The 25,620-nt window shown below is 33.9% G+C and overlaps 1 protein-coding gene across 22 annotated transcripts in view; it reads right to left on the bottom strand.

Annotated features, from left to right (window-relative positions):
* Positions 1 to 25,620, bottom strand: part of chb (chromosome bows) — a 356,425-nt gene that overhangs the window by 55,549 nt on the left and 275,256 nt on the right. For 7 of the 22 annotated variants that reach the window (XM_068372454.1, XM_068372444.1, XM_068372447.1 and 4 more), the window contains 12 exons: positions 24,609 to 24,640; positions 20,740 to 20,778; positions 18,272 to 18,301; positions 15,657 to 15,750; positions 13,734 to 13,829; positions 8,442 to 8,599; positions 7,942 to 8,051; positions 6,343 to 6,469; positions 5,730 to 5,983; positions 5,435 to 5,586; positions 3,915 to 4,199; positions 3,287 to 3,307 (listed from right to left, as the gene is read on the bottom strand). In XM_068372454.1, coding sequence (XP_068228555.1) covers positions 3,287 to 3,307; positions 3,915 to 4,199; positions 5,435 to 5,586; positions 5,730 to 5,983; positions 6,343 to 6,469; positions 7,942 to 8,051; positions 8,442 to 8,599; positions 13,734 to 13,829; positions 15,657 to 15,750; positions 18,272 to 18,301; positions 20,740 to 20,778; positions 24,609 to 24,640 — 1,398 coding nt within the window. The remainder of the gene's footprint in view (positions 1 to 3,286; positions 3,308 to 3,914; positions 4,200 to 5,434; positions 5,587 to 5,729; positions 5,984 to 6,342; positions 6,470 to 7,941; positions 8,052 to 8,441; positions 8,600 to 13,733; positions 13,830 to 15,656; positions 15,751 to 18,271; positions 18,302 to 20,739; positions 20,779 to 24,608; positions 24,641 to 25,620) is intronic. The other 15 variants (XM_068372458.1, XM_068372451.1, XM_068372452.1 and 12 more) reach the window with 11 other exon arrangements.

Here is a 25,620-nt window from a genome sequence, read left to right as displayed (position 1 = left end):
CTGGCAACGCATTTTTCAAAAAGTGAATTTATCACAACAATATTGGGCATTATTCTTGCAGCATAATTTATTTTCACATAAATCAGGAAGTGATTGTATACAGTGTTCAACAAACTTGATAAATTACTAGATATTATAAGGAACTATGAAACTAAACAGTAAACTTTATATCAGAAAATTTCTAAAGTCATAAGCAAGTTTTTTTTAATTGTGTGCAATATTTTTCCCTGTCAGGCTTTGATAAATAAAATGGCATAAGATTTTAACAAAACCCAAATATACCAAGCAAAACAAATATGTATTCCTTGAAAGAAAACCTATATTGTTTTACTAGATTATTTACTCACTGTCTGAACAGTAGACCAAGAAATCTATACAATATGAGAGCAAATAAATATATCTACAATCCCTATATATTTTAATATGAACAACAATTACAGATGTCTCTGATGAACTTCAGACAATAAATTAACCAATTATACAGTCTGCAAAACTATACCAGATTTCCCTATGATATAGTGTACAGTACAGTATACAATTACTAGTCACTAACGTCCAAGCTATATCTCTATTCTATCAGTGGCATTTGTGAAGTTGGCATTAGGATGACCTTATACAGTATATACTGTAATATTACACCACTGAAGCCTTTTACAACATTGTACATACAGTACTTATTCTTTGTCTGTAATAACTAATACAGTAAGTATGATTCTGTACTATATTCTATCCCTCTCATAATTTAAGTATTTTTAAAGGAAAAATATTAATGGTTTCACTACTATAGCTACATTTCCTATACGTAGCCCATTTCTAGTTGTCAATTTTGAAGAAAATAAATAGGCCTATGGTAAAATGTAATAAAAAGGAAGAAATACTGTAAATCTACAGAATACTTTAGTATAAAACATTAAAGTACTGTAATAAATATGCAAGGCTACTGTGTCGAAATATCACCTTTGATTATATTCATCGACTTTATACACTTCACTAAGTATGCATTGATTCAAAGCCTCAAGTCTTACAGTTCTCTGCATGTACTTATCTATGTAATTAAACTGCCTTGTCAAAATTAAATCAAGATTATAAGAAAAAGAAATTAATTTAGTGGTATCAAGAAAGAAAAATTAAGTCTTGGGTAAGTTTGGACCCAAAAAGAAAAAAATTTTTGAAGAAAAAATCATGTAAAAAGTTTATTGAAATAGGTATACAAAATCTTGTTCCAAATAGCTGCACAATAGATAACAGCATTTGTAACAAAAACAGCATAATGCAAAATACAGAATATGCTAAAAATAAAAGTACAATACAGCATTCACCTGGGCTATTTTTCCTTGGCAGGAACAAGACCTGAAGCAGCATCTTGACTAATCAAAGCACTTAAGAAATTGGTTATTTCAAAACGAATATAGAAGTTTTGAACATGATAATTCTAATATATATAGGCATTTTCTAGTGACAATTAAAACTACTCTATTCTCAACAAATATTAAACTCATTGTATATTTGGAAAACTAGCTACAGTGATTGCTGCTACAAAAGAGCAACCTTATAGTTAGATGTTACTATAATTTTTAGGCAAGGAAAATTCACATTAAAATGACGATAAAAGTACAGTGCTGTAAATACATAAAGGATAATTCATTATTTGTTTATTATGCACAGCGTGTACTGTAGATATTTACTGTACCATTATACGGATGGTAGTACTATAGCTTTTTTATGCTCTATATGTCATGAAAATACTTGATAAAAGCTTTTGTAATCAAGGTTGTTTCACGTCAAAATATGATACTGTGCAGTAAAAAGTACAGTTCAGTTAATACAAGCCAGTAACATATATGTTTAATATTTCTATGAAACATTATGAACAGTATACTGAACATTACACAGTGCCATTAAACCTAAGAACCTTATTTACATGCTTAATGATGCAATAAGCATGTTTAAGTTTGCTAAAACATATTAGATTGAAATACTTTAATTCTAAATTTCTGTGGGACCTCAAAAAATGTAATCATACTTTAAGCAATGCATATCTGTACTGTATTCTATTCTGCAGAGTGAAAATAATTCACATTAATACTCAATACCTTTCAATGGACAATTGCCTCCCTTTTTTTGCACAGCCTTATAATAAGAAGAACAAAGGGTTCTTTGTGCATGACTTCATATCTGGGAACACCACTTACTGCCTTCTAACTTTCATCCAATCCCTCTTCTTTATCTTAACTAGTTGTTACTTTCATCCAATCCCTCTTCTTTATCTTAACTAGTTGTTTAGTGTTCTTAGCCATTACATGTCCTAACTTTTATACCTCATTTGAAAAAAGATCCTTTGGACTAACTCTACTAACATCTATAAGTGTGATTCAATGGTCTCAATCAAAATCATACAGTACTGAAAAATGTATTGGATCCCTAATGATTATGAGTCCTCATTTTCAACGGAAAAATTATTCCTTTATAATAAACTTATACATGTGGGATAAAATACAATTTAATGGTCTTCTCAAACTATTAAAATAAGTAGCAATTAGTCAAAAAAAATTTGTTTGTGCATATATTAAAGAATTCTATATTATGATAATGAGAATTCATTAAATTGGAATAAATAAACAAAACCTAATAAAAGAGTGGAATCAAGGGAGAGCAAACCTTCTAAACGTATGAATGTTGGCATACAGCTCAAAATAAGCAGAGTAAGAAAAAAAATGGAGACCTTTGTCAATATCATATTTGTAAGGCTTGTCAATACCATATTTGTAAGTATTGCCAAAGCTATATTTGTAAGTATTGTAAAAGTGTAACACCTTCCTGAGTGTATTAAAATATATCTCAAGCTAACAATTTACATATAAGTATAAAGAGCACTTCAATAACTATGTATCACTTCTGTATTAGCAAAAGCATTTTTATGCTAAATATATGATTTCTAAAATGGTCTCACACTAAGAAGCTGAACTGGTGATTGACTAACTTCTGTTTGTCTTATCACTCTCAAGCATATAATCTACTGTCTTCTGCTATGATGGTAATGTCTCCCAAATGCATGCCTTTGCATTCAATCCACTTTTAGGCTTTGCTTTACACACAGCATTGCTGGTAATGATCAACACCAAGCAGGTAACAGTCATGTGCATTTCTAAAGGAGCCTCTCAAGGGAATAAAAATGCATTTTCAGCCGCATCCTAAATTGCTGTCTTGTACAACACCTCAATTCATTTCAACAAGTGCACTCTTACAAGCATCAAAGGTTTCACATTAAGAGTGCTTAGTTACTCACCTTTGTCGTCTGCCTCTGTTCCTAAATGAAAGTGAGAAGCAAGATTGCTCAATTAAGTCAATGGAAAGCATTTGATACCCAACCCCAAATATAACCAACTTTCTTCCATTAACATCCCCATTTAATGATTTTATTACTCAGATAAAGTTCTGAATTTCAGTGCTTCCTTACTTAGCACTGCCATCTATAATTCTGTAAACACTTCAAGATACAAAATCCTACACATCAAACACTTGCACATGTTATAGTGCCATTCAAAACTACAATATAATTAATTTTGATTCCTTTATATAAGATTGGCATTAATAAAGAATCTAAACACAATTCTATTGGAAACATCTACCTTATGTGTAATCATCATTAAATTGCCTTTCTCATAACACGAGATGTATGATCTACAGTAGTCCCATATTGATAAACTCCATACAGTAACTGTTCTTATATTATTCCAACAATTCATAAAACATAGGTTAATTTGTTCAATCCGATACTATAATATATAGAGAATTAGCATCACATTTACAGCCTCAATTCAACTACTGGCAAACATCAGCAGTTTTAGTAAATTCAACTGTGTTAATGTTCAATGATAGTTAACGGACAAGAGTTAAGGAAAAGGGTTACTTACGTAAAGATGCTCCAGACCCAATTTTTAGTCTTTGGGCTTGGGCATACTGTGAACGGGCTTGTGCACGTCTGGCTGCTTGGAGGTCAATGGCACTGTTGGACCGGAAACTAGTAGGAGTATGGGAAGGAGCAGGGGAGTCTGGGGAGTCTTGTTGGCGATATGTGGATACTGTAGGAATAGCTGATCTTCGCATACTACTCTGGGGTAATCTTGATGGGATTCCTGATAAATTTTCTGTGCTTCCAGCAGTTGATGATGAACGTGACCACCCTGGACGACTTCCAACTGTTCAATTGTCCAAAACAGACAAGCGTAGGCAAATGTTGGCCCAAATGTGTATGCATCAAGATGGAAATGCATACCGTCCGTAACAGCACATAACGAAACATCCAGCCACACAAGCCACAGAGTTGGTGTATGTCAGGTGGGAAGGAATATGGGGAAGCAAGCAAAGGCCAAGCATGAGCTGTGTGTCAAAATGCTTGTCACTTTTAATCGCTATGGTAGTGGACTAAAAACAAAACCCCACAAAAACAAAATAAGGAATATAATAAAATATAAAACTACTACAGAATAATGCAAACTTGTGCAATATGATCTACCACAATTACAAATCAACTATAAGAAGTGTAAGAATTCATAACAACCCTGTCAAAGTATACTGTTATGTACACAATCATGCAAAAATTAAATGTTTCTAAAGTCTAGTGAGTCCTGCAGCAAAGTTGAAGAAATAAATATACTGAACACTGCATAACTTAATAAAACATACTAAAGCAACTCTAAAGATCACAAACATATTCATGTTTTAAAATAGCAAAACTAAATAAAAATATTTGAGAGGAAAAAAATTAATGCCCATTAACAACTGTTTACTCAAATTTGCAATAATACTAAACACCAATTTCACAGTAATCTTTTAAAGACATTTTGTAAATACAGTATACACATCATTTTCCTAGTATATCTTAAAGAAAGATGCTTTGCTTAATAAGAGATAAAAGAGAAAAGTTGCTGCAAGAGTCTCTACTGTACTTAATCATCAAAGAAAAAAAGGCATTCAATTCTTACTTCCTACCTTACATTGTTTTATGTTACTTACCAAGTAGTAATCTTTACTGAATTTTCTACAAAAGTATAAGACAGCCATACAAACCATAATCCCCATACCAGTTACTCAGGTTTCAGGTTTAGGTATACATACATTGTGTACACACAAAACCACAACAACTAAGCTCAACTCATAAAACAGTCACATCATAATCTAGCTAAATGATTTTACCAGTACTGTAACTAAGCCAATAATCTTATGTAGAACCTATCAATACTGTAGCAGTTCTATTACCCTCAAATTTCAAATACAAGTACATAATCAAAATTCATATGATGTGGCTGACAGCATTCCAAGAGACCATTCTCTAACAAATGTTAGTCTTCCAGTGAGAAAAATAAAATTCAATGGAAGACATGCTAACATGGCTGATCACGTTAATCTTCAACAAAAACTGGTTACTTCATACCTGCTGGCTTTTGCGAATTGTGCAAAGATTGTGAGGATGAAGAATTAGACATGCCTGCTTCACCTTGAAGCATTTTCTTGTAACTAGGATCCAGGGAATTTAAGAGTTTGTCTGCCTCGTCTTTGAAGTGGTCTGCATAACCCCAATACGCCCTATACAAGAAATAATAGAAATAATGCTCTGCCTTTCATTGAATACAAATCCACAAATTTTTTAATTTTGAATAACATTTTAATTTATGATAAAACTGTACAAAATATTTCATATTTAATTTGGTATGAAAAATGTCACTCACTTTCTCGAAAATGCTCTGGCTTCCGGGTCGGCATCTGTAATACCCTTTTTTATGCTCTCAGAAAGAATTATTACATGCTTTTCCATGGAATGAGTTGGCCATGTGTGTACCAGTTGATCCAAGACTTCGCATAGCACTTTCCGTATTTCTCTGTTCTTGCTACCCATCTCCCTCAATAGTATGGGAATCAGTTTATGATGATGGGTATTTTGGATTATAAAACGGATTGTAACAATACCAGATGATGCCATAACCTGCAAGAATTATTTGAGTTACCATATACACAATGCTGTTTACTTTAATCTAACTGTGCAGTGCAAACAGTGAAAGGTATTTTATAGTTGATAGAATACTCCAAAATTTCCAAGGTTATTTAATGTCAAAAAGAATCTATAAAATAATGCTTCAGCTCTGTCTCTACACAAACTATTCAACTATTAATCAACAAATTAGACTTACTTAGATTACCTCCAGTGCAACATACAAAACATCAGTGATGTTTGGTTGGTTCATGAAAACCATATTAGCACATATGATCAATGAGGTTATGATGAAATGAAGATATTTTTTTTATAACTCGTAAAACTCAACATTAAAAAATCAAAGAGCTTACCTTGGCACTATTTGGAATTAAATAGATCAAATTTGGCAGGACTGTTTCACATAAGTGATCAACCTTGTGATGAAGTTCTTGTGACATATATGCTAAAGTAACGCATGCTTCTCTCACTACCTGAGACCTGTAAATTCACATAAGTATATCAGATACTACAATAATGTAGTGACTTCCAGCCTATATAGTGCAAAATAATGTCTACATATGAAGTAAATATAAGACCTAGAAGAATAACCCAACAGACTGTCCACATACTTTAATTATAAGTAACAGTAATAAAAACGAGGTAAGGTACATACAGGGACTGAATGAAATTACAGAGAAAACTGACCAAGGATTTCAAATATTACTTAAAAATTAATCATATAATTACATGTTTGAAATAGTAAAGCTGTACAACGGAAACAGATATCCTTACTTGAAAATATTAAAACTTAATTATCAAGAGTTAATTGTTAAAAACATCAAACTTACTTTATTCTCTTTAAAAAAACCAACATTACAAATTTAGAGATAATTTGTACTTTTCCTAACTATGCAAATCTGAATCCTTTACATATAATAAAATATCAGCAAAACATAAGAACACTGCAATTAAACTTTTATAACGAGGTGCAACTAAGTGGCTGGCACGTGCAAACGCGCTCAAGACATTTTGAGTGCGAGCGCACAAATCAAACCGAAGGATACAGTCTCTATTCAGGAAGGAGAACTTGTTCCTCCCAATATAGTTTTCTTCTGAACTCATTATGGGGGTTGACAATTATGATAACTGTCCCAAAGGCACTGTCATAAGGCACTGAAGATTATTCCCCTTCAGAATTATCGAATCCAAAGGTTAAAGAAGAAATTTTTAAAGTAAAGATTGTTTAACGTGCATAAGCAAATAATCACAACAATGCTGTTGAGTAAAAAAAAGCCAAGAAACTCCAGCCAGTGGAAGAACATCTGTTCTCACTGACAGTTGACTTCAAAGTAAGTGCTCAGTGAGCAAGTCCCAACCAGCCACCTGTTTACATCTCGTCATAAAATTTACCCGCCCGTGTTCTTCAACTTCATTGATCTTCTATTCTATGTAAAGGACAAAGTTTTGTACTTGTACAGAAACAAATTTACATATACTGCACATAAAATTTACTGATTATATTATTACCACCAATTATCTTGAACACTATAAAATCCAATTTAAAACACCTTAACATAATACAATTTACTGCCATCTCACTATTTTTCTTATTCCTAATTTAAATATTGCTGAACAAGAATCTTTATAAGAAAGAAGGTATTATTGTGAAACAAATCAGTTCATGATAAGCCTATACATGTTACAAACATTTTTTGCAATTACAAATTGTTAATGAAAATCTTACCTTCTTATTAACTAACCCATTGTAATATAAGGAAAGACTATCTTTATCTTTTAAGTCCATACAATGAAGGCGAAAGCAAAGCATAGTATAACAAACCCCACCCACACACAGCATTGCATTGGATTCTAATAGGTAACACCCAATAAACATCTGAATAAAATACACAAGATTAAACCTGATGACAAGTCAGCCCCCAAATAGTAGAGAAGAAAATGAGGATCATTACCTTAGATCTTTAATAGAGTTCTGCATTGCTGGTTCTAAAAGCCTTAAGTGTGGATAAAACTCCTCATAACTGGCTGCCCCAGCAATCAACAAAGATCGGATTTTCTTTAACTGTTGAATAAAATAAAAACTTTAATAGTAACTATTAAAAGAAAACTTTCTAGGCAAATAAAAATACAATACAATAAGCAAATTTAACAAATGAAATCATACAGTACAGGTACTGTACTAGTGTTTTCAAATTACTTAGTGTTCAAATATCTAGTAACATATTAATTCCTAAATTACATTTATAATCAACTATTAAAAAGTTATTTATCGAAACAGCACAACTTGTGATATCACTGGGCAATAAAAATTCAATTACAGTACAGTACAGTATTCGAATTACTGTACAGTATTACTAAAAGGATTTATAATGGAATAGTACTTTATATAATGGCCCTTCTAAATTAATATTGGTCAAAAGAGTTTATAGAAATGAAGCACAATAATACTCACATGTTCTACTCTCTTGTCCCAATCATTATTTGGATTCTGAATAATTTCTCGGAATTTAGAAAGAGTATCTTCTAATTCCCGGGTTGAATATATTGTTACTTTTGGAACATCCTCAAAAGAAGCAAAAAAGGATGCTTCATCCACAGCTCCTGCATTACCTAATAGGGGAAAAAGAAAAAGAAAAAAAACTTTAGTAATATTTCTCAACAAAACATCCTATAATTCACCTCATAATTCAATTCAGTCACAATAATATCTAGAACCAAATTCTAGTTTAATATTGTATCTAAAACAAAACTAACAGGTTAAAAAGTAAATTATGCCCAACAAATTAGATAGGTCTCTAATATCTACACAAACACTAATGCAATACAGTATATGAAGTTACTAAAATATACTGAAAATATTCATTAAAAATAGTGCCATCTAAAGGTATACAGTATTTAGCAAATACAGTACTAAGGATATACTGTAGACAATAGTGGAATAGATTTATAGCATGAAATCCCGGAAGAAAAATTTAAACAATGCATTTTGTCACTATATCTAAAAACAATAATACATGTTAAAAATTGGCAATAAACTTTGGAAAATGGGGTTCTTGAATTTTTACAGACTGAACGTCTTTCTAGTCCCTATGCATGTTGTTCTTGGTGTGTACACTATCATTTTTAGCCCACTCCTCCGGTATTTGTGAACTGATCCTCATGAAACTTGGTAAGTAAGTACTATGGGTAATTAATTAATTTTTTCAAAATCTACCCCAGAAGTTCACAGAAAATTGCCATGTTTGGTGTGAGTAAAATAGGATGGACAGGAGACTACAATGGTACATTTGACTGAATGAGTCTGATCTTTTGAAAAGAAATCAGTTGTGTTTGGAGTTAAATGAAAGGTGAGAGAGAGAATGCAACGGTGCTATAGACAGAACAATTATCACCCTCACTGGATAATAATTATCGATTACGGTAATTGATGAGAACAATGGATTTCAAAGTTGATGGAAAGCCATCATGTCGGGTGTCAAACGAAAGGGGGAGGTATAGAACAGGAATATCAAAAAAAAAAATCTTCAAGTACAGTAATCTGTATTTTTTCCTAGCTATACAAACCCGAGTCATTTATATGGGTATACTCTATTGCTGTTTTGCAGATACCAAAATTTACGAAGTCCAGCGGGTCCGGCAAAATTGTATGGATGCCCTCTGTTCTCAATTGCACTGGTAAGCGTGTCGAAGCCTGCGGCTTTTTTCTTCACTTTAGTTTAGACTTGAGGGTTAGGTGAGGAGGGAAATATAGATAAATTACAAAGGTTCGTATAGCTAAGTAAAATGCAAATGACTTCAAGTTTAAGGAATCCCTACAAGTCATATGCCTAGCAAACTTCGCAATCACTGTGTCTCTCCTTTTCAGCATACAATTGCCTCAGGGAAAGGCTGTTTGATGGAGTACAAACTTAAATGTTTTCTTCTCCTGATCTGAAGAGGTCCTCATATTGCTTTCTAATTTCAGTAATTGTCACATTATTTGTTACCGCAAAGCATGACACTGTCCTTGATCAATGGTCTAGCCCAGAACAGGCCTGAAATGCATAAATAGCTACTGTCTCTATATTGTGCAACTTTGAGGCTGATAAAGATGAAGGCATATGCATTAAGTTCCCCCTATGTCGTGCTTGGTGTTAGGTTGGCAACGTCTGGGTTGATCGGAAGAGGACTAGGGTGTACCCAAGTGCACATAGATTTTTTGTCAAGACATAGCAGGAGGCGGCAATCTCGACGACTGACTAGACCTCTGAGAGTTTTCTGCACTTAGCATGGCTCGAGAATGGGACATCGAATGTGTAGTGTGTGTTTTGGGGTTCTAGAAAGAAATGATTAATCATGCAATGCCTTCCCATTACTTGGGCATGAGGTGGTTTTACTACTACATTAATACGATGGATAAGGGTCATTATTTCAAGGAAGCGAAATGCTTACCCCAGTTCTGACGTGGGTACCTTTACGGGAGTGACAACTGTTGCTTTTGCTGCTGCCTCAGCCCTTTATTCTGGGGAGTCTTCAATGACAAATCAGTGTCAGATTTGGGGATCTAATTCTAGATCTAGAACCTGCTGGTCCAGGTTTGTTTTGGGAATCCTGGGGTTTTTAATCCTCTTTTGGATATCCTTCCTCTCTCACCTTACTTCTGACATACGTGTAGGAGCTAAGAGGAAATAATCAGAGGTAAAATCTGTTACAGGTCAGGGACTCGTGTTTATAATAAGATGGAGATGGGATAGAAGGTTTTGTCTCCCTCTCTGACATCAAATACAGTGGTGATAAGACTCAATTCCGTGAGCATATCCCACTAAGATTCTTTATACCTGTGAGCAGAGAAATATGGTGGAGAATCAGTCCTCTGTCTCCCAAGGGATGGCTGTTCCCAATAGGTAATGAGAGGAAATGGCAGATAAAGTCTTACAGCCCTTCCCTTTCATATTGGGAAAGCGGTATCATCTACAAACCTGAAAATTCTTTAATCATTTTAAGTTTTCACTAAGTGTAGGTTTATTAATCTCATCTCTAATGTACTGTACCTGTAATGGAAAGCATCGATCTAGCCAAGGGTGAGTTTGTTTAATACACGCCTGAACGTGTTGTTGACATTTGTGAAATAGTGGAAACATATTCTGGTTGCAGGCGCATATTGTTAGCGGTGGGTTCAGCTGGTATGCTAACTGAGGGACGCGTGATTATGGCAGCGCTCATGACCCTGTGTATTGGTAATTTTCTGCACCTGTCTGGGGAAAGGAATGCAAGGGTTGTTTGTGCATCTTCAGATGCAGGGGGAAGATTTGCACTTGCACAGGACCTATAGGACCCATCTTATTCTTTTTGTGATGATCTGGAAAATATAACTTCTTTTCTCGGGGAAGTTGAAACTGTGGTTCTTTGCAAGTAATCCGGAGGAGCTGTTAATTTTCCAAGGTAAAGAACAATTGCTCCCTTTTCAGAAGAAAACTTACCTTTAAGGCCTTTAGGTGTTACTGGAAGGCCCGACTTACTATGAGATCTCACCGGTGAATAATATAACTGCTCCAGAGTCTTGGGAGGTGGAGAGACATGATGCCCATTTGCTGAATGGTGCAATGACCATGTTGGCGTATATTTGGAAGACAATTGGAGAAATCTCCTTGTTCTCCTATATCTTAAATAAATAATTGTTCCCCGTAGCTAGGCACACTCGTTGTTGGGGATGGGACCCTGCTAGGGTTCACAAAATCTGGTGATATAAAGAGTTCCTGCAAATTATCATAATATCTGAGCACAATATCTACAAACTTGTGTTTGAATGCACGGTCACCATCCTTTATTATCAGAGCCTCAGGGAACTCCCATAACGAAGGATCGGACAGGGAAAAATCAGGACTTGGTAGAGAAGGCTTCTGCTTCTTAAACTCCTTGGAGGAAGAAGCAGAAGGGGAACAATCCCTCTTAGTCTCCTACTTACGATGACTACCATACTTTTCCCATTGGGAGGATGACCACTCCCTACAGAAATCAAAAGGAGAGTTCATCAAGCATCTCTTACCATGACACACTGGACACCAAGGATGGGGATCTTCTGTACCTCCACCAAACTCATAAAGGTGCCACATAGGTGACCTTCAAGGGTGGGGAAAATTCTCATACACACTTGAGAAGCCTTCATAATCATAAAGCACTGAAAGAAAGGGCACAAAACCACAACATGGAAAGTGGTCAAGTAGCAGGTGTTTCAACGTTACAGCGACCAAGAGTAAAGTGAGTAACAAAGCTACCACCTCTGACGCACCTAACTAGCACAAGTGGGAACAGAGGGCAACCATACAATGTTACCAGATCCACAAGACTTCTTAAATTTTGGTTGCAGACATACAATAGAATATTGTACTGTATACCCATATAAATGACGAGTTTTTGTATTCATGTAGGAACAAACACTACCAACAGAGCAGTTATTGCTGTCTTTAATGATCAAATAGACACAAAATTTTCAGAATATTCACTGCTGTTCCTGAAGTGATCAAAGAATTCATTAACTGGAATCAATGCACTCAGATATTCAGTGAGCCGGGAGGATTCCAATTGTTTAATGCAGCCTTCAGCCTGTAGTGGTTCATTCAAACTTGTTTAATTCTAAAACCTGTTAATTCTTCTTTTCTTGACCATTTTCTGCTGTGATATTCTCATTGCATTACCTCATTAGCACTTACTTTATTTTATATGGGTTACATTGATGTTTTATTTCAATTTCTAGTGATTCTATACAATTCCTAGTTATTTCCATTGATTTCATCAAGCATCGGGTCTGCTTCTTCCATGTATAATACTGTATATCAATTTTACACTAATATTATTGATAATTTCTTCTTCAACATACAGTATAATGCATGGAAATTTCCTGTGAAGCTTTGTATGTTTGACCTTATAGCAGGTTGATTTATGCCTTTTCTAGCCACTCAATTACTCATTAAAATCAGAGTGATGTGCATTATACAGGTGGCTATTTGCCTCTAAAAAAGCTATGATATTTTTATGACCTGTCTGTTTGTCATTTGTATGCTAGCAACATTATAAAACTAGTCACGTTTGGAACTTCACAATAATTTTGCCAAGAGTCAGGTTTTGGCACATGAGGATGTATCACTTTGGGAGAAGAGACTTTTTCGAGAGTAAAGTGCTCCCCCTTAGGAAAGGTTTGCAGTTTTTAAGCACACTTATTCATCATGGTTTTTTCAGTTTGACAGACGTGCATGTTATACTTTCCGTTCAAAGTTGTACATCTTCTGGGTACATATTTTAAAATATTGACTTAATTCTGTCACATTTTCAGAATATTTTCCTATAATTAGTTTTGAAGTTCATACAAACACTTTAATCCTTTCAGATACTATTCATGCGAACCTTTGAGTATTGTATCTTCCTACTTTCCAAGTTTTCAGGTCAAACATGTTTCAAATCTTACTTAAGTCATACCCTGCGTATACAATGACATATTCTCTTTGAATGTATGTATGTATGTATGTATGTATGTATGTATACTGTACACATAAATATACCATACATCCAAAATTTATGCCTAATCCATGTCTCATAGTTAATTTTTCAATTTATCATCAAGCTACTAAAAGTCAGAAGCCTTATCCAGTATTCATATGAATAACTCATAACAGTGAAGGTTGATTAATGTCAAACCACTTATCATGTAACAAATAACACATAACAAATACCATAAAGAGATCATACAGCCAACTTAGAATGTTAGTACCTGTGGTAGAGGATGATGACCCTATTCTCCCTCGAGTGACAGACGGGACTCGCTTGACTGTTGCTCGGGGGCCCCCACCACCACCACTCTCCCCTGCTATATGCACACAGGTCACATAGTCAACATGCACACAGACCAGGAGAGGGAGCACAAGGGAATGGCAACATCACAATGGTTAGTAAACAACTTCTTAGAAGAGCATTTTGGTTTGTATCATGCTCTATCATTTAGTTTAAAATATACAAATCAACAAGTAGAACAATATCAGGGTTAGTTCAAAAAGCATTAGCATACACACTATAGGGCTCTGCACTTTTGTTTCTGCCCAAAAGCTTGGAAATTCAGACTTTATCTCCATGAATTTACAGTGCAGTATTCCAAAAAGTACCATGCAAGAGCTTGCTCCAATATTGCAGGACTCAAATCAAAAGAAAATATCTTGACATTCTACAAACTTTACGCCCAACTTGTCTTAATAAAGATAAATTGTGGCACTACAGACATCATGTGAAGCCATATTAAACAGTTACTGCTTTTCTCAAAAAGAATCATGCTTAGTGAAACTTGCATCAAACGAAGAAATCCAATAAAAATTATATGATAGAAATAACAAGCCATTCTAGCAATTGGACTTTCTTGGAATACTGCTTTCACATGTCCTAAAACTGATGAGGGACCCTGATATCATAATTCCCTTTATTTTAGACAACATGATGGAAGTTAAACAAAATGTATTTTACGTAGTCCCTTTCTTCTCATATTTGCTTCTAGTAAATGCTAGCATGGAAGACTATTCTAAAAATTAATATAAATTATTTAAGGGATGAGGTAAAAAGGTTACAATTAAATTCATAAAAACACCCCCTTGAAAGTTAAAAGTTACTTGATAAATAAAGTGAATAAAACTAACTTTTAGTTTTATGGCTCAACATATTTTGTTTTAAAATCAAGGAAAACAACTCATGTTACCCAGGTTATTAATAATAAAAAAATCAATTTAAAGTATTACCAACTAAACAACAAACAATTAGTAATACTGTACAATACTGTTAATGCCACATTTTTCATAATAAAATTCAAAATCCCTCATTTAAAACTTAATACCACTAACACAAACAAAAATGCAAAAATGGATTGCCAAATTCCTAAATAAAATTATAAAAAGTGAAATTCATACACTATCAGCTAACCTTCCATTGTTATGCTCAGTTAATAACTGAATGGTAACTATGTCAATTAAAAAAACAATCATGAAATTTCTGATGGAGATCAAGGAAACATATGACATTGGGAAGGGATGGAATAAGGGAAATATTGAACGAACTGTCTTGAATTCAGATTTGAGTTTGACAGTAACACAAGGTGGCTTCATATGGCTAGTAAGACAGGCTACTTACAAAGATATAGGATACATTCTTACTAAACACATTCCTATTTCCCATTTTCTTTTCATTGGCAAATTTACATAATCCCATAAAATTGCATAAATGATCCACACATGCGCTATTTTCCTAACTATATATGCCATGATCCTACAAATATGGAGACCCCAGTCAGAATACTTATACTACTGTATGTTCAGTGACTAACTGAAATGGAGTTAAGCTGAACTAGCCACGAACAAATTTCATTACATATTACCGACTCAACGACTGAAGGTTACAGTTAACTAAAATCTAAACTCTTAAGCATTTACAGAGCAAATGTCATGCTAACAACATTGCAATAGAACTCCATTTTTTTTTTTTGCATAAGCTAGTCGAACGCTAATCTCTATGATACAGGATTGATCAACTTGAAGCAAGCTACCATTCAATGTCACAACCCTAATGGCAATCTATTATTGTAAGAGAATAAACATAGTTAAAAGCCTTTCAATCTGCCTCTCGTTTCCAAAAATTCCTTTCTCAATCACTCTTTTACCTCCGGCACTCTTTGGGGGCAATGATGCTCCTAGGACGGATCTTCTGACAGGAGGGGCACTGCTGGCTCGGGATTTACTGCCACCAGATTTGATCTGGAAAAAAATCAAGTCCACAAAGGTGTCAATTTATTCCTAAAAAAGGGAAGGTTTCTCTCTTGAACCATGGACAATTCACTAATTTACTAAAAACTATTAGAAAAAAATATTCAGGTCATTGCTAAGAAACTTGCATTAAATACAATACAGTACTTATATCTATTACATTTAGATCAAAACTTGTTAATCTTAAACTCTATAACCAAATTTATACAGCCAGTGTGTGTGTCATCACACAGACCTGTAAGAGAGCAATTGCACACTTACTAAAGTACTTTTAATGATAACAGAAACTTTTGCAATGCCATCAACTGTCCTGTGGTAGGCTGCAAGAATCAGGTTATTTGGGAAAAGAAAAAGCTTCTATTATTTAATGATTTCTTGGCCAAATAAGATAATCAAAACAATTAAGTCTTGATGTATCAGATGATTAAAACGGATATCCCTAAAAATTGGACCAAATTTCAAAAGGGACATACAACATCTTGTGTCTGGAATTCAAGTCAAACATCAACATCATCATTCAAATCATAATGGCCGATGCTTGCTCAACTGGACGATGGGAACACCAAGGTGGCTTATTAATAAAATAAAAATAAAAATACTGTTAATAGGGAAAAACATTGTTAGCCCTATCTAAAAATAAAGAGGAAATAACATGAATTTCTTAATTTACTTAAAGGGGGGAGGATAATCTGGGGTGTGGGGATAATAATACTGTGTACACACATACACGAACATGGACACTACATTAACAGTGCCATACTTGCCTCCTTTATTCATTATTCCAGGATATTTAACAATGATTTAAAAATTTTGTGGAAAAGGGAACACAGTACAGTAATGGAGATTACAAGCAATATCAATCTCGAACTGATCATTATACCTAGAGAGAGTGAGAATTAAACCAATTGGAGCTTGTCGACTTCAACAATCCAGGGCTGAGTAATAACCACACCAAGTTTTCATTAAATATACATCGTAAAAAAAAATAGGTTAAAAATTATACAAGCCTAACGAAAGTTACATTTCACAAGTTTTTAACCATTATTTACTAATAAAACAGATGACATACCATGCACTTGCATAACATGCTCTTCATGTCCGATAAGTATGAACACATATTGCGTAAATAATATGCCAGTACAGTACATGTATTAAATTATTTACACAACCTGAGCGACACCCAAGATTATAGCTAGAGTAATAAAATATCCAAAGAAATTCATGTCGCAACATTCTATAATATTAATATTAATAATAATAATAATAATAATAATAATAATGCAATGGAACAAACTTGCATACCTGTAAGATTGCAATATGCCAAAATAAATCCCTGTTCATACGAGAGGACGTATTCCGTATACAGCTGTATTTACAGTTACATATAACGCTAAACTTGATGCTTTAATGCAGGATCTTAGGGAGGCAATAAGGCCAGAACATTCTCACTCAAGTTGTCATTTATTGCAGTTAATCGAGAGCTGCCATTCTATTTTTGTTGCAAATAGGTAATCTTTTCTTCCTTTAAACATTGTAAGCAGTCTCACGTTATATACTACATATTCATTTCATTATAACACACTCTCTCTCTCTCTCTCTCTCTCTCTCTAATATATGCAACCGACATACAATGAATTTCCAGAGAAAACATGAATCATGAGCTTTACCTAATCTTTAATAAGATATCATACATGGATACTAAACGATTTTTTTACAAATAAAAAAGCCAAAGATTAATTTACTCATAGTTCAATGGTATTTGCAAAAAAGAAATGCGTAATACATTTTTAGCTAAGGAATTTCATTGTATAAACACTTAATTACTGGATTAAAATTTATTATAGGAACATCAACATAAATATCAAACAATACTAAGAAAATAAAGTAATGCTTCAAGTCGATCTCCACACGGTTGTTGAAATATCTAAAGATCCTCAATATAACTAATTATAGAGCATTAAATTTTGAGCTTAGGAGGTACAACGTGAAAAAAAAACATACTTATGGGAAACTAAACTTCCTGTAAAAAAACAATAAATACATACTTGCACACATGCAAACTTCTATGCAAAGGTGATATTGCTAATTGATTACCTTTCCTTTCTAAATGCACGCTGTTTTCCCCCAAACACTAAGCGAGCAAAGCTAAATACTCAATAGGCGTTCATCGTACCACAATAGAACAGAGAATTCCATAAATTTGGTTATAACCTTTGAACTTCGTGATAAATTTTCTGTCAAGAAAACGACAGCGTATAAATCAGAGCCAACCAAAATCGCAAAATTACTTCCACGACTGAAGCAGTCTAGTAGCTAACAATAAAAACGCTCAGACTACACAAAAGGCACAGAATTTATACATGCATTATTTAGATGACAAAAAACAATGAACAAAAACACAAGGACAAAATAAACTATTGTTTGGTGTTGTCGCCATGCACAACATATTTATATTCCAATGACTTGGGTTGAAGATTCATGCAAACTATATTGTTTATTTCTTACAAACTACCTTGCCCGTCGCTCCTTTGGGTACGTATGGCTGGGCACAGAAAACGGAAAGAGATCAGGCGAAAAAATATAGCCTTGGGAATAAACAGTTTTCTTCAAAATCGACAATTGATAACAATGATGATAAAAAAGGGTCAAAATGAAATGTTCTTTAAGAAAAATAAAGAATGGTAAACTCTTCACCAGACACAGGGGCTGAACCTTATTCAGCTTCACCATTGAAATAAAGCTGGTTTCAAAGGCACTGACTGGACAGTGTTTTTTAATTAACAGATAGCTAAGTCTCCCACATATCTGTGAAGAAATTCACCCTTCTCCAGGTTTTCATGACAAATATTGTAAACAGATAAAACGACAGCTAATCCAAGAAAGCTCTTCTATGATTTTTGAAGTATGGCAGACCCAAGTTTAAGCAAATATAACTCCACAATGCAATAAGGTCAATTATACTGAAAAAGAATAAAAAAAAATCAATTAGCATGCAAGGACACAGTCAATCGTTTGATAAATCTTCGTTTATGTAAAACCACCAAATAAAAAACACTTCAACCTAAAGCCAAGTGGGCATTAGAAAAGAAATTACTACAATCAAATATCCAATTTCAGGTGACAAATCTAATAAAATAAGTATCCTACAAAAATTGATTACGGCATTTGTTCAATTTCAAGTGGGAATGAATACTTTCAGGTACAAACCCTGCTATACGTTCCTTGAACCATTTATTGATGTTTTTACGATAAAATACAAATCTACATACTTTTTCCTGTTTACACAATCTAACTCAGTAGAAAATTCTAAAATATTCTGAATCTCGCACGAGGAGTATAGAAGCCGTGTCTGGCATACTGGTAAACGGTTCAAGACAGTACACTTATATTTCAATACAATGAAAAGACACTATTTCCTATACGAGAACTCTCTTCTTTCAAAACACATGAATATGCAGCATTAGAGGGAAATCCTATATTCTATTACCTAATACCTATGCATAGAGTGGAAACGAAGTAGGTGAGGAAAGCAAAAGTGTGATTTTAATGAAAAATTATTCAAATTTATTAAGCACAAAATGAATTAGTATAATAAGAGAAAACAATAATAGCAACAGGATTTGGCATACTTTTAGTGTGCTAACAATATGTGAGCGACACTTGTAACCGTATGTAAGAAATGAGAAATTAAAGGATAATGTGATGTATATATTTATACATGCAAATTATATATACATATATATATATATATATATATATATATATATATATATATATATATATATATATATATATATATATATTAATAGTCATTTACTGAAGTAACTGGGGAAGCAATATCATTAGACCATATTAGTTGTTAATCCAAGAAATTACAATTCTTTTGGGAAGAATTTAGATTATCTTTTTAGTAACGAAAATGAACAAATGGCTCATATTAATTAGTGCTACTTATAAACACCCGGAGTGTCTCATCATGTGGTACGTCAATAAATACCTACATCCACCTTAGTCATTACTATTACTTAAAAGTAGGTCATGAGAAGCTGTAAGCGGCTGGGGATAAAAATGAATTAGGAAAATAAATGAAGAAAGCGTGTTTGGATGATCTCCATCCAAACACTACTGCTGTTGTTGCTGCTACTACCACCAACCACCACCATTACCAATCTGGGGATTTTGATGATGCATTCTAAATGAAGCTTTCATTTCATTTTAAATTTACTGTAATGAGCACTGTCCTTTTTACGGCTACCAAATAAGCTAAAACCACTCTAAACAAAAAACTTCACTTCAAAGAAGAGCAGTGTAAGTGCAAAATAGGATGAAACAATAAAATGTGTAATTTTGGTGCATAAAGTTCGAGTTTTTTTTTTTTTTTAAATAGATAAATGTCTTTCTTTCCAGGTTAAAATGTGTGTTAGTTGTAACTGTAGTAACTCCCTTGATATTAAGGTAACCCATTGCACTGTGTTAGAAAGATTACAAAGCTGATTAAAGCTTTGGCAATTATTCTATAACTGATCACACACCAATCAATGCAGAACTAACACTACTGGGACCATAATCACCCGTTGCTTTATAAGTGTGTAAAGAAGGGTCAAAGATTGGATGGGAGGGAGGGGATAAAGGAATATGGTAGAACCGGCGTAAAACTAGTAAGGAGGCTGGAATAAACGTTTAAGTAAAATTTCCCAAGGGTGATTACGGTCACAATTTTTTAGTCTTCATCTAGGCAACTAACCAGCCAAAGACGAAGTAACTCGTTAATCTTATATTTTTATTCGTTGTGTTTGCATATGTGTGAGTACATATAGGCTAAAACAAAATATACCAATCTCAGAGCATTCAATAATAAATATTTATGGAAATATATATGTATACACAATATTAATATGTACGCACACGTAAGCAATACACAACATGTGGTTGTGGTTGGAGTGAAGTAGCACACGCACACGGACACGTGGTTTTGTTTACCTTCCTACGAAGTGCAAGTGGTCGTCGAGGAAGAGATCGCTGCCAAAGGAGGCTCAAGTTAGTACAGAGGGCAAGCTTCGTGTCCAAAGTGGGGCAATGCAAAGGAATTGCTCTATTCCCTCTCTCAATTTAACCTGTTCTCTAAATCCAAGCTCTACAAACTTTACTCCTGACAAAAATTAGATCCAACACGAGCGGGCTTCCAGGTATCATGCAATTGCTCTCAATATAGCAAAATATATTCTATTTGATCAATATGCAATAACAAAAATCTTCAAGCATCCCCATAAAGCCTAAAACACAATTTACTTATATGGAAAAAGTCCGTGCTCAATTAACTTATAAAATATCCTTATATAACTTTTTTACACACATGCATTCCACTAAAATTTACATTCCCGAAAACAACCATGTAACATTTTAAGATGATACACTTCTAAAAAAAATCACATTTTTAAACAACTGAGAAAATTTATTGAAATAAAATCCTTCAGTGTCCGAAAAATAAGCCACAGAAATCGAGAAGCACTATCAAAATGGGATGAAAAATATTCAAACATTACTTTCTCTGGGCATCAGAACTTTATCAAACCTTCAATTTATGTTTTCATATTCTACAATTATTAAGAAAAGATTAACTCCGTCGCTTAAAATAGACAACTTAAAATACAAAATAGATAACTTTGACAAACATACAATAAATAGATGTAAATCATAAAAAAAATCAACTTAACACTAATTCTAACCGCACTGCCGATCACTCAAAGGATAAGAAAAATATAAAAACTTATGACTATGGGTTAGAAATAATTTTTTGCTTATCTATATAAAATCTACGTAAAGAAACAATTGTACATCCATCCATAAACACCAGAGGTAAAAAAAAAAACAATACATTATGACGTCCTCAAACTCATTCTGTAACATCCATATTATAAACACACACACATATGCTCGAAAGGCAACATTATTTTAAAATTCTGTTTTCCTTCTTGTGTCAATAAGCAATACTAATGCACGCCAAAACCGGAACCCCCCAAAAAACTCAACTCTAAATTTTTCAGCCGTTCAAAGTTAGCCCGAGGGATGAGTCGAAATGAAGCGTCAATGCAAAGAGTAAAAGGTAATTTTTCCTTGAAACCTACTTACAACGAGCAGATTTAACATGGGCGACACTAGCCATGGTAGATTACAATTAGAACCCAATAAAAAAACAAACCTAGAAAAGGCAAGAACATCCTCCAGAGAAACGAGCCATCACTCTAAGGCTTACTCGATGGCCGCCCACCCACCAACGCCAGGTCACGTCTTTTCCCAATATGCATAATGAGAGGTTCTTATCGAGCCCAGAATCTAGCCGCCCTTCCCCAATCCGACAACTCCCTTTCCTTAAATGTGGTTTAGGCTCTTTCTTTATTGAAAAAAAAAATAATACACAGACACCTCTCCCTAACGCATCATTTCCTTCTCAGATGGTGGATTAAAACAACTCTTATTAAAGCAAATTTCATCTCGCATAAAATGAGGCAATGTTCAAGAACTTCTTAAGAGTAAAATCATAGAAACAAAATATATAACATCTTCCAAAACTCCTACAGATAACCCTGCCCACGGAAATGGATCTCACTAATGACGAAAAATATTTCCCACGAAGTTGTTCTTGCACGAGCTACACTATAGACCAGTGACACTCCTGAATGATAATTACGGAGGTTTTTCTTTAAACTATCATCACTAATTTGTTTAATAAAAAGTAGATACATAAACATTAAGGTAGATCTTCAATCAAAGAAATATAAAATGTCAAAGAGAGAGAGAGAGAGAGAGAGAGAGAGAGAGAGAGAGAGAGAGAGAGAGAGAGAGAGAGAGAGAGAGGGGTCTAAAAGCTGTACGGAGTCTCAATGAACTTGCGAATAACCTGAAATACTACCAGTACTACCAGCTGAATTTTAAAAAAAGACATGTTCGCTACGACGACACAAAAGTCGAATAGATTTATTTAGGTTGCACCTATACTAACCTGAACTTATATCAAATAAGAATATTCAAATATAAATTTATTTTTTTTTCATAATATTTTCCTCTCAGACCAACAGCAACAAACTTCCATTCATTTATTCCACATTCCAAGCAAGCAACAAAGTTCAACGACTTTAAAAGATTCAAGGAATTTGTAGGTTAACCACGTCGGAACGTATAATCGATAGGACTTACCAGTTGCAAAGAGCACTAAATCAGCTTGTGTCCAGTCATCCATACTCAACAATTCTTCAGTTATGTATGTCCCAAAGTATGCTACTTGAACAACTGAGAGAGAGAGAGAGAGAGAGAGAGAGAGAGAGAGAGAGAGAGAGAGAGAGAGAGAGAGAGAGAGAGAGAGAGAGAGAGAGAGAGAGTCCAGTCTGAAATCAGAAAAAATGAAAATTCCCGCAAAATGTCACCCACACTAAAACTAATCCTCATATATCGACCGTACTTCACGAGTGCTACTGTATGAATTTGTTGTTAATTCAGTTAAAACATGTTATTGAACATGTCAGTTCCCTGTTCTCATAATGGAAGAGGCTAATTTATTAACAACTTAATGAGTTAGTGTCGAATTTCCACTAACCTTCAAAGTTTATAGTGACATGCAACTTCATGTAATTAAATCATAGAAGTGTGAGAACCAAAAAATTTTCATATCAAAACTTCCAACTACTAGCGGTATTACGAACATTGAAAATAACCATTAACGAAATTATCAATTATATGGATGAAACTGTAATGGCACGGACAATATTGGCTTTAATGAAGTAGCATTGTGAAGAAATTATGTTTGTTGCAAAATGAACCTAATTTTACAAGACAAAAGAAACACTAACATCAGGAAGCATTAACAACTTCGAAGCAACCCATCACTTTTTTATAGGTAGCTCGAACACAAACCTTTTTTAAAACTCGTTCAACTCTGGCACTGACACCTCGGGGTAGACATGAAATCCCTCAGGCTACATCCTTTCACTCCCTTCATCAGCTTCCAAACACCAATCTCTCTTTAAAGAAAAAATCTTACCCACAATAACGGCTGCATTACAAACTCTCTCCTAACACTCATTCATCTCTACCCTTCGCCACATTCCGAAACGTAAAGACAAGAATTCAGAGTCTTAAGAGTATTTCTGCCATTCTACTAATTACTGTTAGTAATAAGACTATTCATATTTCAGTAAAATTAATGCAATGCATATAATTAACGAAAAGTCTACGCAGGTCTTCCAAAAATTCTGAAGCCACTTTAAAATAATCTCTTAAAAGAGTTTTTGTAAACGTTAAAGAGCAGTTTGACAATGAACAAAGCTTATGTTACCTAAAAGCAAGGCTCAATCAGAGAGCGCTTACTCTTGGTATTGTTCTTATTTATTTCAGTATACAGTAATAGAACAAAATAAATCAATTGAATGGCACTAATTAAATTCACAATGATGAAAAAACACCAACTTCACAAAACACACTTACCATACAAAAATATATGTATAGCAACCCATTTCTATACAATACAGAAATCAAAACTTGCATTCAGTCACTAAAATTTCACATTCATAACTAATTTATTGCACGAAATGCCAAGGAAAATGTGGATAATAAAACACAAAATAAACAGTGAAGTGTAAACATTCACCTATACTAAAGTGTTCAAATTTGGGCAACTGATGCGTACACACAGAAGCAAAAATCCAAGATAATCTAAAAACTTATGAAGTTTTCGTACATTCTGCAGAGAATATATAAGGCCTTAGTGGGTCCAGGCACAACATATTAGCCTGTAATAGCGAAAACACTCTGATTTTTGACCTATGAAATACAACAACATTTTAAATGATACTCACACTTGCTCTGTCAACGTCGTCATCTCCTTTTCCTGCAAAAAAAGAGAGAGAGAGAATTATAAATAACGAAATAATATACTATGTTACTTGAATAAGAAATGTTTCGTTATCTGTTAAAAAAATCACAATTAAAATAAAACTTCAATGGTATTTCAAAGGTAATTCCATTGAAGGCCAGCAACAAAAAAAAAAATAATTGAACAGAATAGAACCTATGATCAGCTGTAAAATTATGGTTGACAAAATTTCCTTGGACCTCAGAATGATTTCCATCGAATTTTACACTATTGTATTGCCTCATACATTCTGTTCCCTTTACAGTACTATGAAACACACGGGAAAACATGTTAAGATTCACTTCCTGAAATAAGAAATGGTCAGATGCCCTAAAACTTAATATAAAAATTACGAATACAATAAAAAGCCCCGTTTACACAATGTACATACCATAAGCGTGTATACATTTAAATAATCCCTCAACGGCCACTCCAATCCAATAAGAAAGCCAATGACACTGGAATTCTGATAAAAAATACCTTGGATTCTAGGTAAACAAGAAAAGAGAACTAACTACATAATTTTCAAGTCATTGATCGCCATTCTTTAATGATGATCTACTTTAGAACCAGTTTTTTCTTCACAAGTAACATCTACGTTATCATGAGACACAAATGCGTCTATATCTAAGATAAGTTGTGTTTAAGAGTACATGGGCAACGATAACTTAAAATGTGACCATGTTAGTTAACAGGTCTCATCACTAAAGTTACGTACTGAGAGAGAGAGAGAGAGAGAGAGAGAGAGAGAGAGAGAGAGAGAGAGAGAGAGAGAGAGAGAGAGACCAGTTTTGGTTAAGGACCAGGTGTTGTTCTTCGATACGCATTCAAATTAATTCATGTGGAAGGTTCAGACTTCAAGGTTCATTAATCGTACAGCCATGATACAATGAGAATACGCGAATACTATTTTGTATATAACGGAACGAAATGTACTGACAATGGGTACTAAACAT

This window comes from Palaemon carinicauda, chromosome 4 (assembly GCF_036898095.1).
Source record: "Palaemon carinicauda isolate YSFRI2023 chromosome 4, ASM3689809v2, whole genome shotgun sequence".
In the NCBI taxonomy this organism is placed as follows: Eukaryota; Metazoa; Arthropoda; class Malacostraca; order Decapoda; family Palaemonidae; genus Palaemon; species Palaemon carinicauda.
The sequence above is the reverse complement of the archived record's forward strand: the minus strand, read 5'-3'. Positions and strand labels throughout refer to the sequence as shown.